At 38.2% G+C, this 26,365-nt stretch overlaps 2 protein-coding genes across 14 annotated transcripts in view; one reads left to right on the forward strand and one right to left on the reverse strand.

Annotated features, from left to right (window-relative positions):
• PIGN (phosphatidylinositol glycan anchor biosynthesis class N) overlaps positions 1–10,239 on the reverse strand; it is a 103,180-nt gene extending 92,941 nt beyond the window's left edge. For 3 of the 6 annotated variants that reach the window (XM_007080455.3, XM_007080457.3, XM_042962089.1), the window contains exons 1-3: positions 9,996–10,150; positions 9,722–9,800; positions 7,650–7,798 (exon numbers count right to left, since the gene is read on the reverse strand). The gene's annotated coding sequence lies outside the window, so the exon portion shown is untranslated. The other 3 variants (XM_007080452.3, XM_015536820.2, XM_042962088.1) reach the window with 3 other exon arrangements.
• Positions 10,240–10,380: 141 nt separating this feature from the next.
• Positions 10,381–26,365, forward strand: part of RELCH (RAB11 binding and LisH domain, coiled-coil and HEAT repeat containing) — a 113,393-nt gene continuing 97,408 nt past the window's right edge. For 7 of the 8 annotated variants that reach the window (XM_042962082.1, XM_042962078.1, XM_042962079.1 and 4 more), the window contains exon 1: positions 10,381–11,153. In XM_042962082.1, the coding sequence (XP_042818016.1) occupies positions 10,625–11,153 (529 nt within the window). In that variant the 5' untranslated portion in view covers positions 10,381–10,624. Of the gene's footprint in view, positions 11,154–20,934; positions 21,060–23,511; positions 23,569–26,365 lie in introns of those variants that run through there. The other variant, XM_042962083.1, reaches the window with a different exon arrangement.

Consider the following 26,365-nt stretch of genomic DNA (forward strand, 5'->3'; position numbering starts at 1 on the left):
ACTTCATAACTCCTTGATTACGGACTTGGAATATTCATTATCACCAAATATTAATGACATACACACTGTGTTTTTATTTAATATTTCTCAGTGTCCAGTTGGGTTCTATTTTCAAAAGAGCTTGTGTTTTTTACTTCTCCACATTCACAACCACCACAAAAGTTCATCATTTCCTCACCTGGACCACTTCAAAAACCTATAAATGGGTTTCCCCACTAAACTACATGATACAAATTTTTCCCTTCCTCAAAGTAATTATCATATATTGTACTCTACAAATCCTACTAAATTTCATTGGCGATTATATTTTATTCTAATTGGTCTTCAGGAATTTTATACACAGGTCTTAACCCCAAACTCATGTATTCCTAGCCTATTTTCAAGTGATCTTTATACTTAAATAATTTATTTCAATATAAGGAAAATAAGGTCAAATAAGGATATTAAAAAGAATTCCAGGAAGGAAGGCTCCTGGGTGGCTCAGTCCGTTGAGCGTTCAACTCTTGATTTCAGTTCAGGTCATGGTCCCAGGGTAAAGGGATTGAGCCCTGTACTGGGCTCCATGCTGAGCATGGAGTCTGCTTAAGTTTCTCTCTCTCTCTCTCTCTCTCTCTCTCTCTCCCTCAGGCCCTCCCCCCCACTAAAATAAGAAAAATAATAAAGTAAAAACTTAAAATTAAAAAAAAAAAAAAGAATTTCAGGGGCGCCTGGGTGACTCAGTCAGTTAAGTGGCCGACTTTGGCTCAGGTCATGATCTCACGGTCCATGAGTTTGAGCCCCGCACTGGTCTCTTTGCTGACAGCTTGGAGCCTGGAGCCTGCTTCCTATTCTGTGTCTCCCTCTCTCTCTCTCTCTGCCCCTCTCCCACTCACACTCTGTCTCTCCCAAAAGTAAACAGACATTAAAAAAATTAAAAAAAAAAAAAAAAAAAAGAATTTCAGGAAGGAAAAGCAAATGAGAATATAGCTGATACTTTTTTCTTTAACATCATGTTAGAGATAACTACTTAATCAGGTAATAACTTGATTATGATCCATATCTCCACCAGAATGCAATGATACTGAATTTAGAATCTCACACCTCTTTTCCACAGAAAATTCCAATTAATAAATGCAGAAGGATTGAGGGAAAATATAAAATTACAACTAGGTAAACACTACAGTAATAGTTATTGCCACCAAGATCCATTGATAAATGCTAAACTTAGTGGGCGAAAGTTTGAAGCAAAACAGGATATTTGCAGTCTCGAAAGAATCTCTCCTAAATATATATTAATTGCAAAGGAAAAGGAGTAACTTACAATGGAGAAACCCCTCAGACATCACCACACCCGGGGGTCAAGGCTAACCTAACCAGTAATAAGATACATTACCATCATATAACCCTAATATGGTACACTAAGAAAGGCACGACATAGTATTTTTGGCAAAAGAATATGTGGTATACTTTCCAAAAATGCTAACCTCGACCTATTCAGGGGAGTGTATCAGACAGACTCAGATTGAGAAACAGCCCACAAAATAATGGACCAGTACTTTTCAAAAGTATCATGGGCATAAAACACAATGAAAGACTGAGGAACTGTCATAGAATGGAGGCTGAAGAGACATAACTAAATACAATAAGGAAACCTGGATTGGATCCTGAGCCAGAAAATATACGACAGTGGAAAACCTGGTGAATTTCAACTAAGAACGGTAGTTTAGTTGATAGTATTAGACAACTGTTCATGTCCTGGTGTTTGATAATTATACTGTAGTTCTATGTTCACATTAGGTGCAGTGGGTGAAGAGTGTATAATAACACAATCACTCTCCGTAGTATTTTTGTAACTTCTCTACAGATCTAAAAATATTTCAAAATAAAAAGTAGAAAAAAATTACTTTGGAGCCTAAGCCTGTACTCAAAAGATAACACTGGCTAGAGCCAGACTTGTAACCACCACAAATTTTATGGATAGCTGTGATTTCGTGTAACCTTTGTTCTTGTAAATAAAGGTTATTTCCTAAGCTCACAGGCTTTAAGTGATTTAATGCTCACATCAGCGTCAACCATACTAAAAAGCTCATTATTTAAAGATGGTGTTTTGCAGTTCTCTCAGGCTTTTCTTCAGTTCACTCTTCTTTCAGCTTCTCCAACTGGATAATTTCGATTGGCCCCGGTTCCACATTCTTCTTTCCACCTGTCCAAATTTCTGTTGGATTCGTCTAGTGAATGTTTCATTCCAATTATTGTACTTTTCAGCTTCAGTATGTCCATTTGGTTCTTCTTCATAATTTCTATCTCTTTACTGATGCTCTCATTATTCATGCATCACTTTCTGATTTTCTTTAGTTTTTGTGTCCATCATTTCCCTTGCGTATTTAAGCGTATTTAAGACAGTTTACTGAAGTCTTTGTGTAATAAGTCCAAAGTCTAGACTTCCTCAAGAATCATTTCTGTTGATTTTTTTTTTCCTTTGAATGAGCCATATTCTCCTGATTTCTTTCTGTGCCTTGGAATTTTTTGTTGAAAACTTGCATTTTTAATATTACAGTGTGGTAATCCTGGAAATCAGATTCTCCTCCTTCACCAGGGCTTACTTATGTTGAATTTTGATGGTGTCAGTCGTCTGTTTGTTTTGCTAAGCCTGACCAATTTCTCCTTGCATGGAGCTCACAGATCCACCAGATGTGGAAGGTGAGGGACCTATTAGGTCTTTTCCCAGCATGCATTCCATGCATTTGGGGTTATATGTGGGGGAAGGGGGAATGTGAGACAAAAGTCGGCCTCTGCATTGGTCTCTCAGGAAGCCACCAGATCATAGTATTTTAAGAACAAAGTCCAAAGTAAATACCAGTAAGTCACACCAGGAATACAGGCCACAGTCCCCACAGGTGCTGCCCCTGCCACATCAGTGAATGGAGATGGTAATCCAGTGGGTAAAAACACCACTGCGTTCTCTTACCAAAACCCAACTGCCCTTTTCTTCATTAAGCAGTCTGCTAGTTGCCATAAATATTGGATCAGATTCTAGAGTTCCAAAAAAGCCAATTCTACCACTCTTTGACAGCTTGTTTGTTGCAGTAGAGGAACTGTTCTTTTAAGGGCCATACTCAGCCATTTTCTGTGATGTCATCTAGAGACTGTGTTAACTACTTTTGATAGCTAATAAAAATATAGAAACCTGCCATGTGAGGAGCAAATATTGCCAGTCAAAACTGTAAGAAAGTAGTTGAGACCTGCACGCAAGAGATGATCAGGTAAACTAGTAAGCTATGTAATTAACACTAGTTCATATGCTTCTTTATACTTAATATTTTGGGGTGTATATTTTTTTCAGCATGAGGTATGTCACTTCCAAGTGACAGCGGTATGTGACTTTACACGTGTCATGTAAGCACTAGTTAGCAAATTTCCTCATGGCCAGTAACCACCAGAGGTTGCTAGTTATGCAGATGATTCATGTTCAGCTGTACACTTGAGAAGAATTCACATTGTTTTCTTCATACCTAATGTCCTTTATCTGTTCCAGGATATCACAGTACAGTTACCTGTCATGCCTCCTTAGGCTTCTCTTGGTTGTGACAATTTCTCAGAGTTTGCTTGTTTTGAAGACTTGCAAGTTCTGAAGAGGACTAGTCAGGTATATTGTAGGAGGCTCCTCTCTTGGAATTTGATGTTTTTTTCATGGTTAATTAGAAGGGGGTTATGGATTTGGGGGAGGAAAACTCCATGTGTAAAATGCCGCTCTTATCACATATCAAGGGTGCATACCATCAACATGACTTATCACCATCGATATTAAACTTGATCGTCTGGCTGAGGGAGTGTTTGTCAGGTTTCTCCACTATAAAGTTAATGATTTCCCCTCCCCTTTCATATTATGCTCTTTGGAAGGAACCCACTATGTGCAACCAATACTTACGGAATGAGGAGTTACGGGGAGTTATACTCTATCTACTAAGACCATCAAGTACCTACATAAATTATTTGCAATTCTTCTACGCAGAGGATACACATTTTAAACTCAGTCAATTATGTGATTAAAAGCTGTCATTCTACAAGGTTCGATTAACATTATAATCACCAATATTTCCATTCATGCTTTCCCCATTCTACTTAGAAATTAATTTTTACCAGTATATATGCAAAGTCCTTACTCCTTTTATGAGCCTATTCTAGCCAGCACTATCAAAAAAATTTATAAGTTATTTAAATATTTAGGCACACATGTATTCTATTATAACTATACTACAATTCATTTGAAAATTATCCTGATAGACGTTGTCCCCGATTGTCATTACTACAAAGAATTCTGCAATTTTGCATATCTCTCCTGGTAAAATTGGGAGATTTTCAGAAGACAAACAGAATGATGATTCATTACAAAATTAATTTGGTGGATTGCAATTACCTTTTTCTCTTTTAAATAAAATGAAATAGAAGGGAATACGATAGGATAGAGAATACATCACAATAAGGTACTTCAGAAGTAGTAAGGTAAAGGATTGTTTTGAAAAAGTATTGTTAATTTTTCCCTATGTACGTGCATGTATACGAATATAGCACACTGTAGTGAAATATCTATTTCAAACTATTTTATGTACACATAAGTTTGAAAACCATCTCTGTTAAGTGGAATTGCTGGAATAAACTGTATTCTCAACTTCACAAGATAGTAGCAAAGTGTCAATCACAATTTAGATGCATACCGGCAGTATATGAGATTCCTATTTTCTCTAAATCCCCACAATTGACTGGCACTATCCTATTTACCTTAAGCCAATCTAAACAGGATGAAATGGCATCCTGTGGTTTGAGCATCTATTTGCCTTATTACTAGTGAGCATGAACATCTTTTCATGTTTTTACTGGCCAGTGGGGTTTCCTATCTTTTCAACTGTGTGTGTCTGTATCTTTTGATCAAATAGGATTATAGTTGTTGGTCTTATTTCTTTGACTTGTACGTTATATTATATGCAGGTGTATGTGTGTGTGTGTCTACATATAGATAGAAATATGTATATACTTACATAAAAATTGTGGTGGCTTTTGTTAAATAGAAGTTTTAGAAGTTTAATGCAACATAATTCACCAAATTTATCCTGTCTGGACTGAACTTTTCTGTGTTTTCTATGAGAAAATTTCTCTTGTCTTATGTCGCATAAAAATCATTTTAAATTTTTTTCACCTGTCATTATCTAGAATGTATTTGTATATGGTGTGAGATAGAGCTCTAATTTTATGTTTTTAACGAATGGACAGAAGCACTAGTATAGTTACCACTTTAGAATGTATTAAGATAAATTCCACATCAGATACAAATACAGGCAACAAATTTTAAATTCAATTCTTGTCTTCGGGTATTCGTAATAAAAACTGGAAACAATATCTAACAAAAGGAACAGATACAGTTTTTATTCATAATGAAATACCCTACAGCATTGAAAATTAGTTAAGCCCACACCTATGCCAAGGACATACCTCACAAATATAAAAATTGATAAAGAAAAATTTTAAAGGGATTGGCTGTCCTTTTCTCTCCAACACAGCCAATTTTTTTGAAAATAATATGATCTCTTTTTCTTTGATCTTCTAAATCTCAAACAAATTGAGACTTTGCTTCCATTACATCAGAGAAAGAGAGAGCTTTCACTAACATAATGTAGCCAATATTGCAAAATCCAGTGGCTTTCGGTCTTCCATCTTCCGTTCAGTTTGTGTCTACTGACCATGATCTCTTTCTTAAATAGCTCTCATTTCTTGGCTGTTGTGGACATTCCTCCAGTTTTCCTTCTACTTCTCTGTCCAAAGAAGAATGGTCTCTGTCTGGTCATTGCGTTTTAGAGTTACTCAAAACTTGATCTTAGGCTTTTATTCTCACTTTTATACTTCCTATTGTTTTTAAGATTTTATTTTTAAGTAATCTTGATACCCAATGTTGGGCTCAAACTCACAACCCCGAGATCAAGAGTCTCATGCTCCACCAACTGAGCCAGCCAGGCACCCCTCCGTCCGTGTAGGCTTTTTTGATCCACCCTTGGCTTCAGCTCGCACCTATATGCAAGCCTTACAAACAGCTCCAAATCCTTATATGTAACTCCAACCTTAACACAACCACTTGAGACACAAACTGAATTATGTTTAAAACCAAACTCACGATATCCCCCGTGAACCCTGTTTAGGTAGTAACCCTCCTACCTCCTTAGTGTTTACAGTCTCAGGGGATGGCACCACCTTGCACTCAGGTACACAAGAGAACCAGCAGTCATTCTTTACAACTTTTCCCTGTATAGCCACATATTACTTTTTGATTTTGCTTTTTTCAAAATGCAAATCTGGACATCTCTCCCCTTGTGTAAAACCCTTCAGGGCCTCTCTCCCATCCTAATCAAGACTAGAAGCCTTAATAGGATTAACGAGGTGTTACAGGGACTGGCCTCTGCCTCCCTTTCTAGCCTTGCCTCATGACACTCCCCCTTGCTTTAAGGCATCTCGCCACATTGGTCTTTTTCATTTAAGTGGCCTATGCTTCCCACTTTTATAGACCTCTGCATAATTCGCACTTCCAGCCCACCCTCCATCCTCTCTCACTCCATTGTTTCATGACATCTGCTTGCATTTTCAAGCATTACTTCCTCAGGGACTATGCAGTCCAAACCAAAACCCAAAACCAGTACTTCAGTTTGTTAGTACATAGCTATGTCCTTTATGATTTGGATTAATGTCTGTCTCTATCACTTAACCATAATTCCATGACAGCAAGACAGGTTTCTCCAGCACTCATTTGCTTAGTAAAGACTCAAATGTTTGCTGAATAAATTATTTAGGATTATCATTTCAAATGTACATGTAATACACACTATAGCCACTAGAGGCTGCCTTGCTTCTCTTTTTATTCCTCCAGAAAACGGGAACTATGAAGATTCAGAATACTTAAAAAAACAAAACAAAATAAAACAAAACACCAAACTTTTATGCTTAAGTCACTTACTATACATAAAATGGCAGTGATTCCAAAATATCATCCTTTACATACTACCTATTTTATTATTGCCCAGCACATGTATATTAAATAACATTATTACTTAATATTTCTCTTTAAAGAGAATAACATTTTATTCAGATTTATTGAAAAAGAAAACTCTGTCATCATTGAATCATTTGGAAACCTCTCAAAATAAATGAATAACTACAAAAAATTTTAAAACACCTACATATCCATGTTCCAATAAAAGTGATTTAGCTTATTCCTGTGGAATATTTACCATGCATTGAAAAACCATTAAAAAATTAGCCATTTCTAAAACTTTAATCAACCAAAAATTTGCATTTAAAATGTTATTTGTGGTTATTTTAAGACTATTAAAGCCAAAAATTATTTTTTAAGCCCTAAAATATTTGAACTGTTTAAAAGAAAAAACAATACTTAACATTTCATTGTTAAGATACAAGCTTAGATGACTGTCCTCATTATTCAATGAAACTTTAGCCGTAAAGACCTACACTAATGCAAATTTTGCTAAGTAGAAAATTTCCCAACCACATTCATAATAAATTATCATAAGTAGCGATCAGCAATTATTAATATTCTGGTTTGTGCCACTTCTTAAACATTTTTATTGATAATTAAACCTTTGTGTATTGCGGAAAAGAAAAGTACTTACTGAGAAGATGGCCAGTTGATGTGTTGTGGTCTTGAAAGGTCATATAAATAAGTCCATGATTACAGGTTGTGAAGAAGAATCAGGAAACTACAGATTTGTATAGGAAGTCAATCATGGAAGCAATTCTACATCCAACTTCTTACAGCTCTCTGAGAAGACATATTTTAAATCTGTTTTCAAGTTACATTTTGGAAATCAGACCCTAAATTAAAGATATTCCCTTTGCACCCTACTGACTTGTTTTTTTTTTCCAGCTTTAGCTACTAAATAGTTGATATTTTTTTTTATTTTTAAAAACCTCTCAAATATTTTCAATATATACTAATATTGCACTACTTGAAAACTGACTATAGTAACAACATTCATGGTGTACTAGGTACCAAGCACTGTGACAAGCACATTCCTAATTGTGTACTTTCATTACCCCCTTGACAGATAGATGTTAAGGGAGACTGAGAGAAGTTAAGTAATTTTTTTAAGGTCTCGCAGCAAATAATAGGTAGAACTGGGATGTAAACTCTGGGCTCTCCTACGTAATAAGCAAAAGCCTCTTCAGGGACCCTAAGTGCAGGAGATTCAAAAAATTCCATTGCAGAGATGGAAATACTGTATGTGAATAATCCATTTCCAATCATGCCCTTTCCATGCCAATCACTAGTCCCGCCCATTCCTCCATTCCAGAAATTGATTCCCTTTCAATCTCTCTGGAAAATTCAATTACAGTAAATATCAGCAATACTTTGTGCTAATAAATAGTAACAGGATACAGCATTAGCTATTTTGATACTATTTTCCTAAGATCGGGGATCTTTTTTTCACATTTTTCTACAATGTATAGCACAGAAAAATATTTGGAATTTGAACATCAGCAGCTAACGTTCTATAAAAAATATTTTGAGGGGCGCCTGGGTGGCTCAGTCGGTTAAGCATCTGACTTCAGCTCAGGTGGTGATCTCACAGTCCGTGAGTTCCAGTCCCGCGTCGGGCTCTGTGCTGACAGCTCAGAGCCTGGAGCCTGTTTCAGATTCTGTGTCTCCCTCTCTCTCTGCCCCTCCCCCGTTCATGCTCTGTCTCTCTCTGTCTCAAAAATAAAGGTTAAAAAAAAATTTTTTTTTAATAAATAAATAAATAAAAAATATTTTGAACTCCGAAGTACTAACAGTGTCAAAAAAAAACCTTCTAGCAAAAACAAAAGAAAAAAAAAAAAAACCCAAAGCCTCATTCAAATGAAAATCTTAGTTTACTGAGTCTGGGTAAACTGAAAGCCTACACTTAACTGTTGGCATACTTTTACACGTAAACCAATAACCTGACCTATGGTTATATAAGAATGCTCTATTTTTATTTTTCCACAGAGCTAAAGGAGATACTTTACTGCTTCCATGTAACGTGTAACTTGCCTGATAACACAATTACTGCCACCTATTTATTTTGGTGCTTACAGGGAGCTATACAGACAGAGAGGAAATTTAAAACGTTGCAAAAGCGGCAATCTATGGGCGAAGAAAACAGAAGCTCTTAGGAATAATAGGGTTCCAATGCTGTCGACTAGAAACTAACAGCCCTTTACCCCTCGCACGGTAATCAGGGAGTGACATAGAAGATAAACGTGGAACTTCCAAACTTAGTATACTCTAGGTGCTAACATTTGATAAAGGAAATTAAAAGTGTCCAAAGCATCCAAGCTTTAAAATAATTACCTTCCACAGTTAATACCTTATTTCCAGCCTAAATGGCCAAGTCAGAAAGACTGCAAGGCCTAGCGGGAGAAGAATGGCTTTGGACGTAAGAAAACTGACTCTAAAGTTCCTCGCAATACTTCCTAGTGGAGTTGACTTGACCAAGCCATTGAACGTTTCTAGACTTCAGTTTACTTAGCTCTCTACTGATGGGGCTGCATTTGTGCAAACTGGGTTTTAAATCCTAAGTGCTCATTGAGCCCCTCAGAGCTTGTTACACAAGCCGAGGCTTTAAGAATATTTATCCACAGATCCAAGGAAATCCAAAACCCAGAGTTCTACAGTCCAGTTACTTTCTCCACCTCCCACACCCCACCCTTTTGTGGCACCAACTCGGTGGCTAGAAGGCGGTCTTCCAGAAGTTCCAGCAGCCGGTGCAGTGGCCAGGCCTCCAGAGCGGGCAGTCACTTGGCTGGGAAAGGAAGAGAAAGGATGTCAAATTCTAACAACTGCCCTGGGCACCTGCTACACGTGCGAGGGCAATGTCACCGCCCGGCAGCAAACAACAGCAATAATAAAGTGAAAAGTATTACGGAAGCAGCGTGTCCGCAGGCGTGAGGCCAGTTTTGGTGCCACCACACCTCTGCGCTCTGGTCCCCGGGCTTACCTGGGGCTTAGCCGGGTTACGCGTAATCTCGGGAATGAGTCCTCTTCCGCGCAAAGGCAGGAGCCAGCTCTCCTGCAGAGTTACCCTCTGCCCCCTGAAAGAACAGCCAAGAGAACGTTCCTAAGCCACCGTCATAACTGCCCCTCAACCGCGGAACGCCCCCGAAACCTACCTGCCCAGAGGCTGCTCTCGCGATAATTCTAGGGCCCGTCCCTCGTAACTCCAGTCCCTCCCTCCTCCTCTGGCCAATCAAACAGGAGTGTGGGCGGAGTTTTGCCTTTGAGTTGGGAGCGGGCCTTTCAATCTTTGCTCTCTGGCGTTAGAACGGGCGGGGCTGGGGCGGGGCTGGGGCGGGGCGAGGGGCAGGACATGCACTCTTTCTCGCGAGACTGAAGACCAGGAAGACGCCTGCAGAGCCCCGCTGCTGGTGCAGCAGTGGCTGAGGCAGCGGGTGCTGCTGCATCCGGACCTCCTGCCTCAGAGTCTCCTCCTAGTCTCCGGGTGGGGAGGTGGGACGTGGCCAGGCCAAGGTTGTGGTAGTGCGCAGTGCCCGCTGCGGCTTGGGGGGAATTGAGGCTGAGGCCTGTCAGAGCCAGTCAGGGAGGCGCCCACAGTCCTGACAGGATAAGATGGCGGCGATGGCGCCTGGAGGTGGTGGCAGTGGTGGCGGCGGTGTGAATCCATTCCTCAGCGATTCGGACGAGGACGACGACGAGGTAGCGGCGACCGAGGAGCGGCGGGCAGGACTTCGGCTGGGTTCCGGGAGCGGCCTAGATCCTGGCTCTGCGGACTCGCTGTCGCCCCAGGATCCCGTGGCCTTAGGGAGCAGTGCGCGTCCAGGGCTCCCTGGGGAGGTGTCGGCGGCTGCGGTGGCACTGGGGGGCTGTGGGGAGACCCCTGCCCGCTTGTCCATTGACGCGATCGCGGCTCAGCTGTTGCGCGATCAATACTTGCTGACCGCTCTGGAGCTGCACACCGAGCTGTTAGAGAGTGGCCGCGAACTGCCTCGGCTGCGCGACTACTTCTCCAATCCGGGCAACTTCGAGAGGCAGAGTGGGACCCCGCCGGGGATGGGGGCGCCGGGGATCCCTGGAGCAGCTGGCATTGGAGGCGCAGGAGGTCGGGAACCGAGCACGACGTCTGGCGGGGGACAGCTCAGTAAGTGAACGCAGCCTGTCTCTCCGGCGGGGTGGTTGAGATTGTCGGGCAGGTAGTGAGCATTAGAAACGTCGTAGAGAGAGAGCTGGAACGGGTGGGAGTCTTTGCGGTGGAAGCAAAAGGATCTGGCAGCGACTCTTCTGTCTTGTGTGCCTCCCACCTTGGGCTGGTCTTGCATTTGCTCCTGGGTTCGTTCCCCTGTTGGCGTCGGTATCTAAAATATCCAGTTTCCAGTTCGCCGGCTGTTACGGGGCTACAGAAGGCTCCCTTGCAAACTGGCTTATCGCCTTAGTCATTTTTTTTCCTTTTCCTCTAATCTCCTGAATCACCACTAGCAGGAAACTGTGTTTCTTAAATTGCGTGCAGTAAGTCTTTGATCAAAGTCAAGCGAGAGCAAAGAATGGGAAGGAAATGTTCGCTCCGCAAAGTCAGATCCTCTGAAGACCCTTTGTGTTTGGAATGGCTTTCGCACTCAAAAATTGGATTTCCTGCCGCACAAAATGTGTTCTGTTTAACTAAGTCCTTTCAGTTCCATTTCGATGCCTTAATTTCAGTAGTTTCCAAAATTGCGAGAAATCTAAAGAGCAGGGCGGTCGACTTCTGCCTGTAGTCTGTCTCGTGATGCCACCACCTCGCAGGCTTTTTTTTTTTTTTCTCCTCTGCATCACGTAGGAATTTACCTTTTTACCAAGTTGTAATCATTCTTAGCACGATAAAGTAATTGTTTACCCCATCGGGCGTATATTTTTAAGCGTTTCTTAGGGCTTGAAAACCTACTCTCGAGGATGTATTCTGCATTACCGGTATCCTCTTCTGGCCGGCGACTTAGATTTTCCCTTACCAAGGGTGTGAGAAGTTTTAGTGTGTCAGATGAGGCCAACCGGAATTTACGAAGAAAGGTTAAACGTACGATCTTTAAACTGCAGCGCCATTGATTGTTTTGTCTCTCCGTTCGCCTGGCGCCAGAGAATTCTGTTGCCAAATCTAGACACGGTGCAAGTGCAAAGAGTGCATTTCCCATCAACGTAAATCCTAGGCAGACTTCTCTCTTTGCTACGAAATTTTCTCAGTAGGTACAACGTCCTTCCTCAGTATGTAGGATAATCTTCTTTTCAGGAAGAGCTGTTCTCGTTGCTGGCCAGCCTAAATGTCTTCTTTGTAAATGCTTCCCCCTCCTCCCCGCCCCCCCCATGTTTAGTTAGTTGCTTGTGTCTTTTTTTTCCCCCCTCAGTGGCTTGTTTCATTGTACTACTTGCACATGTAAACTGCGGTCTTTAATTGTTTTCTATTTGGTTTGTTGACAGCATCATTTTTCTCCGTTAGATAGGTACTTCTTGAGGGACCTCTTTATATTCACACTTTGTATAGTCCCTAGCCTATTGTTGAATGTGACTTAATTACATCTGCTGTTTTTCTACCCGATTAATATAATGAAATAGGTTATTCTTTACTTTGTGACTTCGTTCTAGTTGAATTTCTTAGCCTACCTTATTGCAGCTTGATATCACTGTTAATAGTGAAAATTTCTCTTTAAACCTTTCTGTATAGAGAAATAGTTATATTTAGGGGGGCCGGAGTGGCTCAATCAGTGGAGCATCTGACTTCGGCCTTAGGTCATGATCTCATGGTCCGTGGGTTCGAGCCAGACATCGGGCTCCTTGCTGTCAGAGCAGAGTCTGCTTTGGAGCCTCTGTCCCCCCTCTCTCTCTGCTCCTCCCCTGCTCACTCTCTCTCTCTCTCTCTCTCTCTCTCAAAAATGAATAAACACTTAAAAACTAAAAGTTGTATTTTTGATTGCAACTCTAAGTAGTATTTTTTTTTAATTTTTTTTTAAGTTTATTTATTTTTGAGACAGAGAGAGACAGAGCATGAACGGGGGAGGGTCAGAGAGAGGGAGACACAGAATCGGAAACAGGCTCCAGGCTCTGAGCTGTCAGCACAGAGCCCGACGCGGGGCTCGAACTCACGGACTGCGAGATCGTGACCTGAGCCGGAGTCGGACGCTTAACCGACTGAGCCACCCAGGCGCCCCACTAAGTAGTATTTTCAAGTGAATACAAAGGACATGAACAAAAAAGAAAAAAGTAAAAATTATCGGTAATCTCACCAGTGATATTTGCCTTTCCTGTCTTTTCCATTCATGTATATTAAAAAACTAACATTGGATTAAGTTATTTTGTATAGCTTTATGTTATTTGACAGACACTTTTTTATCATCAACTTTGATATAAGACGGCATACAACAAAATGCACCTATTTTAAAGTGTATAGTTTGATGAGTTTTGAAAAACTAATCACTATTGCAATTAAAATATAGAACATTTTTATCGTCCTCAGAATTTCTTCATATTTCTTTGCATTATATCCCCAGTCCCACCTTTAGACCTCCACTGATCACTGTGTAACAATTTTGCAGCCTGGGCACTATCAAAATTTTGGGCCTGATAATTCTAGAATGTTTAACAGGATCTCTGGCCTCTCTATCCACACTAGATGCCTGTAGCAACCATTCCTACCCCATCTCTCAAGTTGTGACAACCAAAATGTCTCCAACATTGTCCAGGGAATGGGAGGCCAACATTCCCCAGATTAGGAACCACTTCTATACATAAGTTTTGCCGGCTCTAAAATTTCATGTAAATGGAATCATGGAGCGCATATATTCTTTTCTGTATGGTTTCTTTTTGCATAAACACATATTTTCATTTCATTTGGATAATGCCTAAGAATACAATTGTTGGGTCATATAGTTACTATATACTTAAGTTTATAAGAAGCTGTCAAACTGTTTTTCCAAAGTGGTTGTACCATTTAGAATTCCCATCACCAGTGTATGAGAGTTCCACATCCCCTAAACACTATTTTCAGGCTTTTTATTCAACTTCTTCTATGAGAGATTGGTGGTATCGCATGTGTTGTATTGGTTTTTTTTTCTTTTTCCCCAAATGTTTATTTATTTATTTTTGAGAGAGAGAGCAGGGGAGGGGCAGAAGGAGAGAGAGGATCCCAAGCAGGCTCCTGCTGTCAGCACAGAGCCAGACATGGGGCTGGAGCCCAGGAACCTCGAGATCATGACCTGAACTGACATCAAGAGTTGATCGCTTAACCAACTGAGCCACCCAGGCGCCCCTCATTGTGGTTTTAATTTTTGTTTCCCTGAGAACTAGTGATGCTGAACTCCCTTTTCCTGAGCTTTTTGCCATTAGTATATTTTCTTTTCTGGGAAATGTATGTTCATGTCTTTAACCGAATTTTTAAATTAGGTTTCTTATATTCTGGACCCAAGTCCTTTATTAATATGTGTTTTGCAAATACTTTTCCCAGTATGGTTTGCATGTCATTTTTTAAATTTCTTCCAAGTCCAATTAATCAAGTTTTTTCTTTAATGATTCATGTTTTTTGTGTCCTAATGAGAAATATTTGCCAATCCCAAGGTTGCAGAAATTTTCTCCTACATTTTCTTCCAGAAGTTTTATGGTTTTAGCTTTTGCATTTAGGTCTGTGATGGCAGGGCTGCACTTCAATTAAGGTTATAAAAAAAAGAACTATTTCTTAAATTTTCTTTCTATAAATATGCAAACATAGCACAAACTTTAGTACAGTTTAAATACAAATGCGTTGTATATATCAAAATATCAGTGCCTATAAATTTCTTAATCTAGTTAGAAAATAGATAAATGCTAAAGTAAGTCTGTAAGACTGTGCTTAGTACCATGTTTTGAAGATTTTGACTAAGCTCTGGAATCCACAAATTATATTTTAGGAATTCAGAGGATAAATGTTCCTTTAGGATTGGACTACTGCCTGTTTTTAAAGATCCCCTATGTTCAAGTTTAGTGTGTTGATTATTGCTAACTGGATTATGATTTTATAATGCTCAGTAAGAACGTTTTGGTTGATTATACAGTGTAAAAATTGATAGTTTGGATTATCTAAAACATTAAGTTATTTTTATTTCTTTTTTGTATATATTTTGATTGATATATATCAATCTGAAAATTTATCATACTTTGGAATATTAAATATGTAACCAAAAGTAGTTTCTTTCATTGATGTCTAAAAACAGTTTAATTTTGCAAGATCTACTGAATTATTTACCTAAAAGTCTGTTGACCTTAGGTAAATATTATAGTATGATAGTGCTTTTAAAATACTTAAAGAAGTCTTCATACTGTATTTAATCTTTTTTTCTTGACTGAAAGAGTAATCCATGTTTATAAAACATTCAAATGGTAGAAGAATTTTATGGTTTGAACAGACACACATCATTTATATTTTTTCTCTGTATTTTCGCCAATTGGGCCAGAATAAACTTCCATTTAGTAATTGTTTTGCTTTTCGATTAGATTGCAAGATAAAAATTGTGGCAATGCCATTGATTAACACTGAGCAGATTGTAGTATCTTTGCCAGAGGGATGCTGGTTCCGTTTTGAAGTCTTAGAGCACTAATCGAAATCGGACTGTAAGTCAGAGATGAGCCCAACTTTTTTTTTTTTTTAGTAGAGACAGTAGGTGATCAGACGGAGAAGACAAATGACTTAATGCCAGTCAGTGATGGATTTCTTTTATTCTGTATTTACCATGTCTTCAAGGTTTTTTTAAAAATTTTTTTTAAATGTTTATTTTTGAGAGAGAGAGAGAGAGAAAGAGATAGAGTGCAAGTAGGGGAGGGGCAGAGAGAGGGAGCCACAGAATCCAAAGCAGGCTTCAGGCTCCGAGCCGTCAGCACAAAGCCCGACCCGGGGCTCAAACCCACAAACCACGAGATCATGACCTGACCTGAAGTTGGACTCCCAACCGACTGAGCCACCCAGGCACCCTACCATGTCTTCAAGTTTTTATAAGGTAGCTTGTCAAGAGGCAGTCATTTATGATTGTGATAATTTCACTTGTGAGTCTACAGCTCTCTTGAGTCATTTTCCTCCTTTTCAAAGTTTTCTGTTTCATGATCCTACCTGTCTTTTCTCAGAATTCTCACAGTGCATATCTCACTGTGTTCAGTATTCCTTTTTCAGTATCACCAATGCTAAGCTGTCATGATGACAGTCTTCCAACGTTCCCATCTTTTTCACTTTACAAAGTACTTCCTCCCTCGTTAGGTTGAAATTGGGTTTAGTGCTTCCTCTGGCTTCTGAGAGAAAATATCAGTAAATATTGCTGAAATATTTCCAAACTGTTTCAATAAAACAATTTATTAGTTTCACTGCTTTTAGCGAATGAGACTTTCCGCTATTGTCTAGACCATATACGTTCCTAAATTTATCTGTTGTGTAACTGGCATTTTTCTTGCCAATGCCTTTCTTGTAGTTTCAAAAGTAGTCACATAGTCTCACTGGCTAGCACGGTGACTTGAATATAGTTGCTATTCAATATCTTATGTTGATCGATATATTTATTAAATTGTATAATCAGTTAGGATTGTGGGAATCCAAAAGATGTTTAATGCAGGTCCTTGAGCTTATGTTCTTGGTGAAAAGGCAGCAGGACTAACACATGAAAAAGCTATAGAACAGTGACACAAATAATAGTGTAAACATTCAGATACAGAAAAATTATTGCTGATTGTGATGATGAAATGGTATTTGTGGAGACAGTGGAATTTTGAATAAATAGTAACTTTATTATTTGGCCATATTTAGACTCTTTATCGTGAGTGAGGAAAAGGAAAAGGAAGTGAGGGTAAAGGAAAGATAATATTTATTTTATATTTTGCCTTATTTAAAACATCTGGGACCATGCTTACCATTATCTGGCTCTCCACTAAATAAAGTGATTCCATTTGGGTACTTGTAAAAATGCAGTATGATATTTCAAGCCATTGTGGTATTTGGGCTGAAAGGAAACAAGATAGGGATTTTAATCAGAGAAAGCAGACCTTATTTCTGTCAGAAATTGAAATTATACTTTCTATTTTTCAAAAAGAAAGTTAGTGATCTTCAGAATGTATGCGTGTTTTTTTTTTTTAAACTTGATTGGAAAAAAACCTAGAATTAATGTAATTTTCATTTTGCTTAGTATTTTTAGGTCAAAAACTAAGTTTGGTTAATTTGTTTTTATATGGCTTTAAAAATTTTTTTCTTAAATGTTTGTTTATTTTTGAGAGAGAGCGAAAGACAGAGTGTGAGCAGGGGAGGGGCAGAGAGAGAGGGAGACACAGAATCGGAAGCAGGCTCCATGCTCCGAGCTGTCAGCACAGACCTTGATGCAGGGCTTGGACTCACAAACCACAAGATCATGACCTGAGCCCAAGTTGGCTGAGCCACCCACGTGCCCCATTTTTGTATGGCTTTTAACTATGCTTCTCTTCCCCCATGTTTTGGTTTTTTTTTAACGTTTATTCATTTTTTAGAGACAGAGACAGAGCATGACTGGGGAGGGGCAGAGAGAGAGGGAGACACGGAATCTGAAGCAGGCTCCAGGCTCTGAGCTGTCATCACAGAGCCAGACGTGGGGCTTGAACTCAAGAACCATGAGATCATGACCTGAGCTGAAGTTGGACGCTCAACTGACTGAGCCACCCAGGCACCCCTCCCCCATGGTTTTTTGATGAAAAACATTTACCTTGGTCTAAAAATTACAAATACCGAGAAAGGTCTTAAATATTAACAGCTTATTTTTACTGGCTTCTACCTATAAGTACTGAGATTTGATGATAAATTATGGTTTCTAAGTTATTTATACTAAAAATATGCTGTTGATGTTTAAGTAAATAGTGTTTTGTTATTTGTCTGTATTTTGAACTCTGTGCCTCTTTGATTTGAGGAGATTTACATTAGTTTTATTTTGTTTTGTTTGGAGTAAGTTATTTCTTCATACGTGTCTGGCACTTGTCTACTTTTTTGTTACTTTATATTGAATATCATCTATTAGTTGAAATTGCAAAATAACTGTAAAAAAAAATCATTTTTTGCTCACAAACTATTGGTACCTGTGTACCAGTTTATCTGTTCTTAATCTCCTGTTGCCATTTGTGACCTTGAGGATCAATGTTGTTTGGAAAGGAAATCTTCAGAATCAGTTTATAATTCTTATTATTGTGTTGATACAGATCTCTTTTAAGATATATTTAGCATGTGTCAAGTGAAGAAAACTATTTTATACCAAAGTTTTTTATTGCACTGTAAATATTCTGTGCGTGTGTATGGAAGTAGAATTACCATTAGAAAAGGACCTAGCAGGGCACCTGTGTGGCTCTGTCAGTTGAGCTTCTGACTCTGGATTTTGGTTCAGGTCCTGATCTCCTGGTTGGTGGGGTCAAGCCCTGCCCTGCGTCACTCTCTGGCTGGCAGCGTGTCGCCTTTTGGGATTCTCTCTCTGCAGCACACCCTCTTCCCCTTCCCCTACCTCTCTCTCAAAATAAATAAACATTTAAAAAAAAAAAAAAAAGGAAAAGAAAAGGACCTAGCAACAGTCTTAAAGTTTCTAATTTTTCTTAAAGACTTTCTTTACCATCATGGTGAAAATTGAAAAAAAAAAATTTAAGTTTCTTTATTTATTTTTGAGAGAGAGAGAGTGTGTGTGTGTACAGGGAAGGGAAGAGAGAGAGAGGGAGAGAGAGAATCCCAAGCAGGCTCTGCGGACGCTGGCCTCGATCTCACGAGAACAGTGAGATCATGACGTGAGCCAAAATCAAGAGTCACATGCTTAACCAACTGAGCCACCTACGTGCCCCAAGAATTAAAACTTTTTTGTTTTTTGTTTTTTTTTGTCAGAGATGGATGTGTAAGGAGAGTTAACCAAAGAATGTAAGGTGGAATGATGAGAGTTACGAATGTATCACCAAAATCTCTAGTCCATTTTATCAGTGTTCTTAAGGATGAATATTTGCATTTTGTGCCCTTTAGTAAGTCATAATAGTAAGAATACTGATTTTTGTCTACTAAACTTTTATTTATTTTTAATGTTTATTTATTTTTGAGAGAGAGAGAGAGTGTGAGAGGGGGAAGGACAGAGAGAGAGAGGGAGAGGGAAACACAGAATCTGAAGCAGGCTTCAGGCTCCGAGCTGTCAACACAGACCCCGACACAGGGCTCAAACTCACAAACTGGGAGATCATAACCTGAGTTGAAGTTGGACGCTCAACTGACTGAGCCACCCGGGTGCCCCATCTCCTAAACCTTTAAATAAGAAGTCTGTATCAAAAAGGTAGCCTGTATTGATAGGTAATTTTTGAATCTATGGTCTCACTGGACTCTTCCCAACAAGTTTTTTCTACAAGCAATATTCTCTTCTGATTGTAGTTTTGATAAAAATATGTGTGACACGAAGGCTGGAACATAAAATATGGACTCATGCACTGTTGGTTTGATACTCTGGAAAGTAACTTGGCAATATCGATCACTTTGTAAAAAAACATATTCTTTAATCTCCAGTTCTACTTCTGTAATTTATTATAGACATATATGTTTGTTTGCATTAAAACAATTGAACCAACATTTTTTAAATATCATTTATAGGTAAAAGTATTAAAGATTTAAAAAACCCTAAATATCAACAGTAAAGATTGGTTAATTAAAACGGAATAGTCTATATGTGCTGATGTGGAATGATCACCAAGTTCTATTATAAATTGAATAAATTAATAACATAAGTGTATATGTTTCCATTTACGTACAAAAAAGATATTTGCATATGCCTAGCATAATTTAAAAGGATACATACAAACAATGGAGTATTACTTGGAAATCAAAAAGAATGAAATCTTGCCATTTGCAACTACGGAGATGGAACTAGAGGGTATTATGCTAAGCAAAATTAGAGAAAGACAAAAATCATATAACTTCACTCATATGAGGAATTTAAGATACAGAACAAATGAACATAAGGGAAGGGAAGCAAAAATAATATAAAAACAGGGAGGGGGACAAAACATAAAAGACTCTTAAATATAGATAACAAACAGGGTTGCTGGATGGGTTTGGGGAGGGGTAGTGATCTAAATGAGTAAGGGGCATTAAGGAATCTACTCTTGAAATCATTGTTGCACCATATGCTGACTAACTTGGGTGTAAATTAAACAATACATAAATTTTAAAAAGCAACAACAAAAAACAAAAATAGAGTCTATACAAAAAAAAAGGATACATACAAAAGAGGCTAAACAATGATTGATACTTCAGAGGAGGATTGCCGATTGGGAGATGGGCACAGGGCCTTACCTTTCCTGTGTGCCCTGTTATATTTTCCCACAAATCATGTAGTTAGTGGCAGGACTAGGATTCCAACCCAGATCACTAACTTCAAAGCCTACACTCCTTTCGTTACAAACAACTGCTGTTTTATGTCTGCTTTAAAATAGCTCAGCAGGAGTTCTTAGGTCATTTTAGTGTATGATTGGGCAACATAGCTTAATTCATTCAGAGTATATCTTATTAACTCCATCAGAATAGCCACCCTCCTTAATGCAGAAAGCAGGTCAGATAGTATAAAATTGACCATTTAAAAAACGGTCACAGTGACAAACTGTAGCACCACACACTAAGGCAAAGGTGAATACTCTGCCTAAAGCATCACTTAATTTCATCAAGAGGTCCATGTTACAGAGTGCTTCACTTAATCTATATCAGGACCTGCATACCCTACATGTGATTGTAGGATATCTGGGTTGTAGACCAGGATCAGCTGAGCCTCACATTGGAGCCAAATATGGTCACTAATGGTTCTTCTGAATGAAATAATCTTACAAGGGCAAATTCGTTTATACTCTCTTTTTCAGTCTTGACGTTTTGCTGCATGGTTACATCTCCAGTTTCTGGTGTAGTCACAGAGCATGACTAAGCCTCAAAGAAGAGAAGACCACAATTGAAGTCATGGGTGTAGCTTTCTTCCCAGCAATCAGAACTGATGTGCATTTGTTTTTGTAACCAGTTGGTCCTGTTGTAGGTGGATAAGATTGCTCACTCAAGGTAGTGTCATCATATTTTCTGTTATTTCTCACCCTCTCAGTTCTGTGCTTGTGTGCTACCTTAGTTAAGGCCTTTAGCTCACATCTGGACCATCATTTTTAACCTTCTAACTGGTTCATGTGCCCTTAATCTCTTCTTCCATCATTATTCTTACTTGATCTTAAAAGCTATTTATTTATGCCACCCCAGCTGAAACCTTTTAAAATTGCTTCCTCCTGTCTAAAGCAACTTTTTCCAAACATTTTTTTATTAGCAAAATTGTATATTACAGAAAAAAAGAATTTGCAAACCTGTTGGGAATTTACAAACCTATCTAGGAATTTTAATATTTTCCCATTTTTTTTGCATAGCTTATGATAAAAGTGATTTTAAAATATTTTATTATGGATATATACAATAAAGTTCTTCCTAACATTTTGTTTTTTCTGCCTTTTCAACCATGCTGTCCATATACAAAACTTTTATTGTACTCCCATTGTTTACTCAGTGTCCCTTAAATGTAATTTTTATATATGTATGTATGTGTGTATATATATTTTTTATTTTATAGCTCAGCCTGGAGCATGTCTTTTTTTTTTTTTTTAATGTTTACTTATTTATTTTGAGAGAGAGAGAAAGAGAGCATGCTTACATGACAGCAGGGGAGGGGCAGAGAGATAGGGAGAGAGAGAATCCCAAGCAGGCTCCGCACTGTCAGTGCAGAGCCCGACCAAGGGCTTGATCTCACAACTATGAGATTGTGACCTGAGCCAAAATCAAGAGTTGGACACTTGAACTGACTGGGCCACATAGGCACCCTCTAATAAACACTTAATAGTGAATTTTTGGGGTGTTAGTTTTAGCTGACTAGGTTTGTTTTTGTTTTTTTTAATTTCTTTTAATGTTTATTTATTTTTGAGAGAGAGAGAGACAGAGTGAGAGCAGGAGAGGGAGACACAGAATCTGAAGCAGGTTCCAGACTCTGAACTGTCAGCACAGAGGCCAACGCGGGGCTCAAACTCACAGACTGCGAGATCAGGACCTGAGCTGAAGTCAGACACTTAACCGACTGAGCCACCCAGGTGCCCCTCGCTGACTAGGTTTTTTTTTCTTTTAAGATGTTAGTTGGAGTTTATGCCTCATATCTGTGTCTTCTTTCGTACCTGGAACCAAAGCCTAAAGTAGGCAATTTATAAATGTTTATTTTACACGAGTATTGAAAGGAGACCATGTTTTGTCTTTGTGTCACCAGCGCCTAACACCATGCCGGGCAAAAAGCTTTGAATAAATGTTGAATATGTGCTAAAGAAATGACCTTTAGGTAGATAGTAGTATCCTCTAAATATGTGAGTTTAGCATATTCCTTGTGAGAATTAGCCTTTCCCTCTGTAGCCTGTTCCCTCAGCTTTGCCTGAGCAAAGCCCAGTCAAGTGTGATCTTTCTGAGGCCATTCACATTATCACGCCCGGCTTACCTGGAGCCTGGGAGATCTGAACCTCCGTGCCCTGAGTTATTATTCAAGAGAACTTAATGGTTTAGAGCTCAGGCCTCCACATCGGAGAGCTTGACTTTGCATTTCTGCTCTGCCACTTGCTAGCTGTGCGACTCTGCATTGTTTCCTCGACTGTAAGAGGCAGAGGGCGGTGACTCCTCTCGTGGAGGGGATGTTATAAGGTTAAAGAAGGTTACACGCGGAAAGTGTCTGGCACAGCATCTGGCATAGAACAAGTGGTCAAAACATGTTAAAAATGCAACAATAGTAATTTTTTAATGTTTATTTATTTTTAGAGAGAGCACGCGCACATGTGCAAGCAGGGGAGGGACACAGAGAGAAGGAGAGAGAGATTCCTAATCAGGTTCCACGCTGTCTGCACAGAGCCCGGCGTGGGCTCTCTCATGAACTGTGAGATCGTGACCCGAGCTGAAGTTAGGAGTAGGATGCTTAACTGACTGAACCACTCAACTGCCCCCAAAATATAATAATAATTATTGATAATAGTTATTAATACCCCTCCTTTTTGCCTGACAACTATTCATATGGCAAAATCCTCCAGCACTATAGAAGATTTAACTTAAATAAATAGTTTGTTATAAAGTTTCTGCATTTAAGTCTTTTCTTAAGGTTTAGTCTTGTGACTTTGAAGCCTAGCCCATTGTGGAATCTTGTGACGAAGAGAAAAAGACAGCTGACTGCAATCTGGGAGACTTGGTTTCTACTCCTGCCTTACTCACAGATTAATTCATTGAATCTTTAACATACAGTGATCTGATTGTATCATTGTTATCTATATACATGACTTAATTCCAGTGACTTACAAGCTTATTTAAGGCAAGGACCAACTCTTACCAAATTTATATTCCCCACTGAGGATTATTAAATACTGAATGAATACATAGTTCTGTGTTCTCATCTGTGAAAATGTGGGGGTTGGACTATCTCTAATACTCTAGTTTTCAAATATTTTGAACGTAGGGGTCCGTGAAATGAGCCCCAGCATTGGAGAAAAATTGAGGATCAGAAAATATAAATGTAAGTTTTGTCCTTGCCAGATCTGTAAGATCCATACTTAATTTAAGTGGTTAACATATTAAAATGTTTATATACAACCTCAGGTTTAAGGATAATTTATTATTTTTCTATATATTGAATTTCTATAGTTTATATTTCTTTGTTATTTACTATGACATAGATTTATTTAGGCATGGTTCAGTAAACCACCTTTACAGAAAGAATTCAAATATAAAGCTAATTGTTTGGTAATACTTTTCTCCCTATCCTTTCATTATGAATTGGGTACTTTCATGACTTTTTAATTATCAAATGCTCACATTATAAAAAGTATTAAATGCCTTTGGGGGTAAAATACCAACAAAACTAGATGGTACAAAGAAGAGTATATAGTGAAAATTTTTAATTCTTTTTTTTTTTTTATGTTTATTTATTTTTGAGAGACAGAGAGACAGAGCATGAGTAAGGGAGGGGCAGAGAGAGAGGGAGACACAGAATCGGAAGCAGGCTCCAGGCTCTGAGCTGTCAGCACAGCTGACAGAGCTGTTGCTTAACTGACTGAGCCACCCAGTGCCCCTAATTACAGTTAGTTTTTAAAGTACTATGTAATTTCCATAAAAGATACCTTTTCAGTTTTTCGAACTGTTGTAAAAGTATATCCTGCCAATAGTGCTAAAATATTAAAATAAATATATGTGAGACTTTCATATGTGATTTATGAAATTAATCTGCATGCTTTATAGTCACACTGTGTATAATGAATTTAGTTCTCAGACCTAATTTGAAACCTACATACAGGTTTTACCGGTTTGCCAACTATGATGAAACTTCTGAGCCATTCAGTTTCTTGAGTTATAAAGTGAATTATTAAGAAGTTACATAACCCTAGAATTTGAAGAAATGCTTTGTGGCATACTCCATATTAGAATATGATAGCTTCTTAATAAAAGAGGTTAAAAGTTTCTTTCTCTTTTAATAGTATTTAGAAAGGCACTTGCCTTGGAAAAGAATTGTGGCTGAATTAAAGAAGCATGTTTCTCTTAAGGCTATAGTATTACCTGTTATTAGTCTGAAAATCCAAAGTACTTTTACAACATTTGTTATAGGTTATTTCAGTCAAAATTGAAATTATTTTCTTCATTAGTGGTTTTTTTTTTCTGAAATAGAACAAATTTAAATGAATTAGGAGATTTTTACTTTTGTGACATCTTATTATTTAGACAGGTGTCAGATTTAGGTTTTTTTTGAAAACATAAAGTTGTGGTTGGCTTGGACTAAAAAAACATTTAGAAAATATTTTTCAATGGCCATAATAATGCCAACTTGAAAACTGTGTGTATGTTTGCTTTCCCCAAGGACTTTCCCATTATACAGAGGAGTTCTCTGAAAATTTCAGAGAAATACTAACAGTATAATGGAGAAATAATGTATGGTGGTTAAACAGCTCTAACCTAGGTCTGTATGTATGATTAAACATAATATGAAGAGGAAAAGAAAGACATACTTAGAAAACTAACATTAGATGGATACTTAACATTAAAAAAATACTGATCTGAAATCAACAACCAACAGCATTCTTTTTTTTTTTTTTAAGTTTATTCATTATTTTGAGAGAGAAAGAGCAGGGGAGGGGCAGAGAGAGAGAGGGAGAGAGAGAATCCCAAGCAGGCTCCATGCTATCGTCATGGAGCCTGATGCAGGGCTTGAAGCACGAACCTTAAAGTCATGACCAAAGCTGAAACCAAGAGTCAGATGCTTAAGCAACTAAACCACCCAGGCACCCCACAACCAACATTGTCCTTAGCATTCCATGAAAATCAGGAATAAAACAGTGAGGACTGATGTCACAATACCAGAATATTGGTTGATAAAAGTTCATCCAATTGGGTATACATGCTCTATACATAATACACATGTTGGAGAGATCAGAATGAGGAGCTAAGATGTGACTAAGAGTAGAGGATATAGTGCTCAAGTGGAGTTTCTGGTTAGGGCAGTAATGGCCAGATAAACTAATACAGAAAATCTAGATGTTAGATACATGGTCAAAGAATGTGAATAGAAAATTTGCACACACACTTAAAGTAGATGGCTAATATATTTTTTCAAAGAGTGTTCATGTTCACCAGGAACCAGAGATGCATAATTAAGGAAGGTATACTTTTATGGTATGTTAAATTGGTGAGATTAAAAATAATAATACCAAGCATTGCCATTACTACAGATGGAATTTAGATTGCTGTATATACTTATTTTGGAAAGCAGTTTAAGGAATATGTATCAATAACCTCCATGGTAGAGCAAATTCTCACCATATAAGCTTTAATTTCAAACAGTAGAGGGAAAACATTAAAAGAAATTTTTTTTTTGTCATTTAAGACAATAATAGCTATTTTCTAGTGTTACAACTCTAATATTAAAATCTAGGAGTCAGTGGATCCTAGCAGTGTTTAATTTAACAAATTTTATTATTTTTACTTTTTTTTACTTTCTTTGTCTCATATCTAGATATTTCTCAACCCTCTGTTCATCCAAAAATCCATCCTATTTTTTATGCTTTTCAAATTAAGCTGCAGATAACAGTATACTTTCCTCTAAATACTTTAATATGCATGTCATTAATAAGAGCTCAATATCTAGAATTATTTTTCTTTCAAGGTAAGATATAAAGACAATAAGATATAGAAGTCTTTTTTTTTTTTTTTTTTTTTATGTTTATTTGTTTCTGAGACAGAGAGAAACAGAGCATGAGCAGGGGAGGGGCAGAGAGAGAGGGAGACAACAGAATCCGAAGCAGGCTCCAGGTTCTGAGCTGTCA

Source organism: Panthera tigris, chromosome D3 (genome assembly GCF_018350195.1).
Source record: "Panthera tigris isolate Pti1 chromosome D3, P.tigris_Pti1_mat1.1, whole genome shotgun sequence".
NCBI lineage: Eukaryota > Metazoa > Chordata > Mammalia > Carnivora > Felidae > Panthera > Panthera tigris.